Source organism: Rhinolophus sinicus, linkage group LG11, assembly GCF_036562045.2.
Source record: "Rhinolophus sinicus isolate RSC01 linkage group LG11, ASM3656204v1, whole genome shotgun sequence".
NCBI classification, from domain to species: Eukaryota; Metazoa; Chordata; class Mammalia; order Chiroptera; family Rhinolophidae; genus Rhinolophus; species Rhinolophus sinicus.
The window spans coordinates 32945930-32952928 of NC_133760.1; the positions used below are offsets into that span (position 1 = coordinate 32945930).

Below are 6999 nucleotides of genomic sequence, written 5' to 3' on the forward strand. Positions count from 1 at the left end.
TCTCAAACTGTTTGAAGAGATTTTTGTGTTTTTTTCCATATCCAGTTCAAGGCTTTATAATAAATAAATAAATAAAATAATAGATAAATAAATATTTCCTTTAGGTGATCATGGAAATGTGCCTGCAAAGGGCTAGCAAATTCAGTCAGATAACATAGAGGTCAGATCTACATGATGAGGAATATTGATATAATTTTCCTCCTCATTTCTCTTAAGCAGCAAATATCTAATTTTTTTCTTTGCTTTATTTTTTAACACAAACACATGCCTGTTTGAGTATCTAATACTTTACACCTGATCTAGGAGCAAAAAAGAGAACAACGTGGGAGACTCAGAACTCAAGTTCCAATTCAGTTCCCATGAAAACTTAAGAAAGGGGGAGGGCTCTCATAGGTGAAAAATTTGGTAACAGAGTCTCCAGCGTTAACAGAACTTTTGAGAGCCAGGAACTCACCTCAAAATTGCACATACTTGGAGATCATAACATCTCTGCTGGGTCACAAACAGCCCACTCCACTCACCTCTGAGTCTGCAAACTGGTCTCATTAGATATTGCCTTCAGAGTGGTCTTTGCAAATGCAAATTTGACCGAAACACACTGACGGTAAAATTATTTTTTCCTGGCCCACAATGTCTTGGGAGAGGGAGATAGGAATGAGAGACATTCTAATAATAGTGACCACTATTTATTGATGGCCTGACTTAGACCATGTGTCAGACCCTGAGTTAAACATTTTCTCATTGACTCATTACAAGCCCATTATTAGGTGGGTATCATCCTCAACTTACAGGTGAGAAAACCAAGTTTTGACTGGTTGCACACATTTGCCTAGGCTCACTGCCAAGTAAAACTGCCTCCAAATTCAGAGTTTGCAACTGCTGTGTTTCCCTGAGAATAAAACCTACCCCAAAAATCAGCCCCAGTTAAGATCGTCAGCCAGACAGACACATTTTTGTATGTTATGACGATGTTCCAGAAGATGGCATGACTGTATTTGAATAAATAGATTGTTGTACATGAAAAAATAAGACATCCCCTGAAAATACGCCCTAATGCATTTTTTGGAACAAAACTTAATATGGGACCCAGCCTTCTTTTTGGGGAAATACAGTAAAAGACCCTGTCTTATTTTCGAGGAAACAGTACCATTGTACAGGCCCCCCGGCGAAAGGGCTGAAACTGCAATTCCCGTGGGGCAGTGCGGCAGCCTCGCGAGACTTGGCTTAAATGTGGCGGCGGGAAACCGGCTGCAGCGGTTATCCCAGCAGTTGGGAGGCGGATCGCTGAGGCCATGGCTGACAGCTACAGCCCTGACAACGAGCCTACGACGCGCACGCTGCTAAGGCGCGTGCTGGATACAGAGTACCCGCGCACGCCGCGGCGACCGCGAAGTACTCCAGCTGGGTATGTGAGGGCGCTGCCCCAGCACTTGAGCAACCGGAGGGACTGGGGCATGGGGTGTCTGCGATCCAGCGCTGACCTTGTTTGGGAAGAAAACAGTGTCAAAGAGGTGCCGTGCCCAGGACTCTGAGAACTGGCTCCACTCCCCAAGCTGGGCTCGGGTCAGCTGTTTGCCCCCACCCCTGAGACTCCAGGCAGCCAAGTCTCGGGACCACCGAGTTCAACAGTGCCCGCGTTTTGGGGGATCCACCTCTGGTGAAGGATAGGCGCTCAGAATACTGTCTTCTGCCCTGTTCTTTAGGCCACTTTCCCCCAAACCAGCGCAGAGCGTATTAAGGCGTCTGCCCTGAACTACCTCCCAGGTGGTCCCACCTTTCCCTGCACATTGTCCTACCGTCCCTGCAGCTCCTAGCCGGAAGATGGGAAAGGACCTGGAGAGTACAGTCTGGGCGGAAGTCAGGAGACAGGAACTGGAAAGAAGCTTTGCTAGGGATCAGGAATTTGGTCTGACTTGGTGGGAGTGTCAGCGCATGAGGGCTGTGGTGAGCGATGGTGCAGAGGGTGTGGGCATTGGCATCTGCCAGACGGGCAGTGCACTTCCGTTATAGGCAATGGGAAGCCATTCATTACAGGTTTTAGACCTGTGCTGTTGAAACGGGAGCTGTACCCCGGGAACATTTATGTGGTTCTGGAACCTGAGAAGGATTGGACTGGAGAGACTAGGGCTAGAGTGATCCATGTGGAGGTTGCTGTCAGACCCTGACAAGTACTTAAGTGTTTAAAAATATTTAAATGTCTTTCTTGGATTGTTATTTTAATGGCTGGATGGATACTCCTACAATTGCTCCTCTTGTCCTCGTAGTGAACCCCTACTTCTGCCAAAGTCACCTTTGTAAAGTCTTCCTCAGCCCTCTCTCTGACTGGGTCTTCAGTTTCTCTCTCTTCCTATACTTCTTGGGCTCCTTTTCATCCACAACCCTAGTGACATAGAGCTAGGAATGGGGGCTATGTGGGGACAAGTGGTTTCTGGATTGTTGGCCCTGAGGGAAAAAGACTTCAGGCCAAGATCCTGATGAAGGCGTGTCTCTGCATCCGCTAGTTTCCCCCTCCCTCCGTAATTCTCAGAGTGCTGGTCTTTATACAGTGCCCAGAGAGCCCTGCTTGAAACTCCTTTCTCTATGAGGCTGAGGAGCCAAACAAAGACAGCAGCCAAGTGGCGTTCCCATAGAGCCAGGGTAAGTGTCCAGCCCACTGACTACACTACAGGGCTCTGGTTGCCTTCAGGGGTCCCTGAGGTCTAGCTCTGTTCTGGAGCCCACCTTGAGGGATTCTCAAGGCAAAGGAACAGACTGTTTGCTTAGTGCTTTCGCCCAAAGTCTATTGACAGATTGGCCCACATTCAAACCAGTGAACGCCTGAAAGAACAGACACCCCGGACTCTGCTGGAGAACATCCTACTAACTGGTGAGTGAGCACTGGCCTGCTGGTCAGAGTTAGGCCACCAGTCCCATGGTATCCCTCATTCAGAGCAGCCTGCCCTGCCAGCCCCACCCTCCTCTTGCTATTTCTACAGCCCCAGAATCTTCCATGGTCATGCCAGCGTCCGTGGTGAAGCCAGTGCCGGCACCGCAGGTGGTGCAGCCCTCCAGCCCGGAAAGCAGTCGGGGCAGGTACCAGTGAATTCCTCCCTGGGGCTAGGCTGTTAGACAGCTCTGGTCAGGCAGCTTTTTGGGGGGCCCAAAGCCCAGATTTGGGCTTCCTGGCCTGAGATAAGCTCCATCCTTGTAGCCTGGAGCTGCAACTTCCTGAGCTCGAACCCCCTACAATCCTGGCTCCAGGTTTGCAGGCTCCTGGCAGGAGGAAGCAGAGGCTGCGATTGTCAGTGTTCCAGCAAGGAATGGACCAGGGGCTGCCTCTCTCCCAAGGTGAGGCCCTGGCCAATGCCTGTGGCCACTCTCTTGTGTCCTGTGTGGAGGCTGAGGCCTGAGAGAGGGTTATCATGAGCCTGGGGAACTTATCATGGTTTCTTCTTTTCATGTCCTCTTGCAGAGCCTCATGGGAATACTGATGCCTCCTTCCTCTCCAGGTGCTGTTGTCTGTTCTGGGGGTTGGAGGAGAGGCTTGGGGAAAGAGGTGCTGACCAGAATGGATTCTGGCCATACTGCTCCCTGCCAGTTTTAGCCTCATAGCATGGTGGCTTTGTTTTAAGAAATGAGAGCACCAAGGCAGATGGAGAAATTGGGGGGTGGGGGGAGGAGGACTGGGCTTCAAGTAGCTGACTTTCCTTTGTGCCTCCTCCCTCCCACCAGCACCCCCACCCTGACCTTTGCCACACCTTTCCAGCCAGAATCAGTGCAGAGGCCTGGTTTGGCCCGCAGACCTCCTACACGCCGAGCTGTAGATGTGGGTGCATTTTTGCGGGATCTGCAAAATACTTCTGTGGCCTTGGCTCCATCAGGTAAGGTTGAGATTTCTGTCTTCTAGTCTGGAGAAAGTTGTTCCTCCATGAAAGATAGGAGGTGCTATTGAGTCCAGGGTTTCTCCCCTCTCCATTGGGTCAAGGACAGTGAGCAAGCTTGGTCAGTAAGTCTATAAAGAGTTCCTGCTTTCTTTCCATAAGGTTCCCTTATCTTGGTGGGACCCAGTCTTAGTCCCTCAGGGTCTTCCAGGAGCCCATGTCCTTGAGGAGCTACAAGGCTGAGGGTAGGAAAGGGGTAGCTGGAGCTTATTGGGAGGTACAAAGAGGCCAAGTGTTAGGATCAGCAGGCCAGTCAAAGCTGACCTTGGAACCTGATTCCAGAAGACAAGTCAAGTTCACCAGGGTAAGAAGAGGGTTCCAGGCAGAGGGAACAGAGTGAGAAGTAGAGGAAGGAGGCATAAGTGAGAAGTTAGGGTGAGGCAAGCTGTGGAGCCTGGGAATGCCAGGCTGAGGGGCCGGAGGGTGAGCAAGGAGAGCTGTGGGAGGGAGATGAAGCTTAGAGTGCTAGGTGGTTTCCTCTCTCTGAGGACCACTCCGGGCAAACTCAGGAGGCCCTATGGCTAGGGCCTGGTGACTGGGTAGCAGCACATAGGCCTGGAGTACACTGAGTGCCATCGGGCTCTTAATCTCCAGGTGACAGCCTCAATACCCCTGCTGCCACCCTGCCAGTGGACACTGTGTTGGAGGACACCCAGCCCTTTGCCCAGCCTTTGCCTGGCCGCTCCCCCAGTATGCACCACTCCCTGCCCTGCCCCTCTGTCTCTGCTGAGAGGGCTGTCAGCTTCAGGACACGGAGCAGTGGGCCTAGGCTGCAGAACAACAGTGAGTATGTGGGGCAGGTGACCCTAGAGCCAACCCAAGCTTGGGCAAGAGTTGGCACTGGTGGTTTTCCTTCCCCAGGTCCATATGTGTGCCCACCAGCATGCCCTGGCTGATGGTCCCTCCTCCATTTAAGAGCAGAGTTAGTGTTGAGCCAGGGGACTCCAAACCAGTACCCTGCAGCTGCCTCTGGCCTTCTATCCTCAATGGGCTAGGCTGGGTTTTACTCCTCTGTCTTTACCCATTCTCAGAACTACAGCCTTGGCCTACTGCTTCTCTAGCCTATATTGTCTCCCCTTGATTCAGGTCCTAGGAAACCAGCCCAACATCTGGCAGGAAAGGCAGAGGAAGTTGATGCCCTTGGTATGGGTTCCCCAAACAACAACAGTAGTATCTCTGGAGAAGGTGGACTAGAACCCTTACAGGATGAAGTTGCTGAGGAGGTAGAGGAAATGATGGAAGAAAGCTCGTGCATGAGCAAAGTGAAGGAGGCCACAGGAACAGAGGGATCTGCCAGAGCAGAAGAGCTTGAGACACACACAGAAGTGATAGAAGCAAAGGGATCCTGGAGGGCTGTTGAGGCCAAGGAGCCAGAAGGATCTTCGGGGGATAAGGACACCTCTGGTAGGACAGGTAAAGGGCCCACTGCAGGGATCAGGAGCTGAGGGGCCAATGATCGCTGTTTAGTCCGTGACATTGGAGGACGGCCTTGCCTGAGTTGTGTTTCTCAGCACAGGTAATGTTGGGCCACGGAGACGCTGAGGGGCCCCTTGCTTGCCTGGCCGGAGCTAGATGGGGCCCTCAGTGAGCAGGACAAGGAGGCTGTAGGCCTTCAGGGTTCTATGAGATGGTTAGGCTTGAGCCCCCTATAATCCTGCCCTTTCTCTACAGCAAGTTCCAAGCTGGCCTCCAGCAGCCCAGAGTTTCATCAGGCCAGGCAACTTCAGTCTCTTGAGCCAGCCCCACCGGCGAGCACAGCAGTGTAAGATCCCATGACCCTGTTCCACGAGAGCTTCTTGGGAAGGGGGCAGGCACTGAGGTTGGCATTGGGCACCAGGGGGTGCCCTCTTCCTACAGGTATGCAGATCATTACCCAGCATAGCACCCTTAGGTGGGCTGGGTGGGGCTCACTGAGAGCACATCTGTTATTCTGGTGCCAGCTTCCAGGAGCTTAGAGGAGCCTGAGTAGGGGGAATTGACTAGGTCAGCATGTAGTCAGAGAAGACTTCCTGGAAGAGGATTGGCAGAATCAGACAGGCAGCAGTGGGCTAAGGGGAGGGAATGTCCATGCTGAGGCCTAAGGGTTATGGGCCTGAGCAAATACTAGTTTGTATGATGAGGCTAGACTAGGACACTGGGTCCAGACTGTGGAGGATTAGGGCCTCTACATGGCCTTGTCCCCATTTTCCCCAGCAGATGGCTGGAGCTCTTGGTCTGTGCTGGCCAAGGAGCACAAGGGCTTCAGTCTTGGCAGGAGCCAACAAGACTGATCTTTGATTAGGGGTCTCTTCAGGCCGTGGTTTAGCTAACTGCCCATTCCTGTCCCCAGCTTATCTTCCAAGCCTCTGGAGCCTCTGTCAGCCAGGCTTCCTCCCAAGGCCCGAACTGCTGGCCCCAGACAACGTCGAGATCCCTACAAGACTGGACTGAGCCACTATGCTAAGCTCTTCAGCTTCTATGCTAAGATGCCCATGGAGAAGAAGGCTCTGGAGATGGTGGAGAAGTGGTGAGTCCTGGACCCATGGGTGGGAAAGGAGCCCCTTAGCTCATGAACTGTCTGTTTAGTCTGTTCTATTGCAACATTCTTGGCAGCCTGGACAAGTATTTCCAACATCTTTGTGATGACCTGGAGGTATTTGCTGCTCATGCCGGCCGCAAGACTGTGATGCCAGAGGACCTAGAGCTGCTGATGCGACGGTAAGTGGGCGGAAGCAGGGAGGTCCTGGGTGCGGGAATGCTGGGGCTAATTCTGTTTGTCTCTGTCTTCTGCTGCAGGCAGGGGCTGGTCACTGACAAAGTATCCCTGCATGTGCTTGTGGAGCGGCACCTGCCCCTGGAGTACCGACAGCTGCTCATCCCTTGTGCATTCAGTGGCAACTCTGTCTTCCCTGCCCAGTAGTGCTCAGGCCTTGACACCTGCCCTGCCCCCACCTGAGCGCCCTTGGTCCCACATACTCTTCCAGGTCTCCTCCCCATCCCCCATCAATAAAGTGTTACAAACAGAATATGCTGTGTCTTGGTACATGTCCTGGGGCCAGCCAGGCAGAGACCAGCCCCCTCCCCTTGACGCCCCAGCATG

At 52.6% G+C, this 6999-nt stretch overlaps 1 protein-coding gene across 3 annotated transcripts; it reads left to right on the forward strand.

The window, feature by feature from the left end:
- The first annotated feature begins 1179 nt into the window (after window positions 1-1179).
- On the forward strand, window positions 1180-6925 carry CENPT (centromere protein T). 3 transcript variants are annotated; one of them, XM_019756148.2, is made up of 13 exons: window positions 1180-1405; window positions 2547-2637; window positions 2779-2866; window positions 2976-3072; window positions 3191-3327; window positions 3452-3488; window positions 3712-3860; window positions 4515-4703; window positions 5007-5333; window positions 5592-5682; window positions 6250-6426; window positions 6486-6617; window positions 6696-6925. In XM_019756148.2, the coding sequence occupies exons 1-13, from the start codon at window positions 1293-1295 to the stop codon at window positions 6817-6819; spliced, it is 1752 nt and encodes a 583-aa protein (XP_019611707.2). In that variant the 5' UTR covers window positions 1180-1292; the 3' UTR covers window positions 6820-6925. The 3 variants fall into 3 exon arrangements, with proteins under 3 accessions (XP_019611707.2, XP_019611715.2, XP_074170811.1); XM_019756156.2 differs by having other exon boundaries at window positions 1183-1405; window positions 6513-6617; XM_074314710.1 differs by having other exon boundaries at window positions 1277-1405; window positions 2528-2637.
- The last annotated feature ends 74 nt before the right edge of the window (window positions 6926-6999 follow it).

What these genes read in the sequence shown, in the direction of transcription:
- CENPT (XM_019756148.2), top strand. Translation starts at nt 1,293, where the DNA reads ATGGCTGACAGCTACAGCCCTGACAACGAGCCTACGACGCGCACGCTG. An exon ending in CCGCGAAGTACTCCAGCTGG is followed by an intron (nt 1,406 to 2,546) that starts GTATGTGAGGGC and finishes GTCTTTATACAG; the next exon opens with TGCCCAGAGAGCCCTGCTTG. An exon ending in GGGGCTGCCTCTCTCCCAAG is followed by an intron (nt 3,328 to 3,451) that starts GTGAGGCCCTGG and finishes GTCCTCTTGCAG; the next exon opens with AGCCTCATGGGAATACTGAT.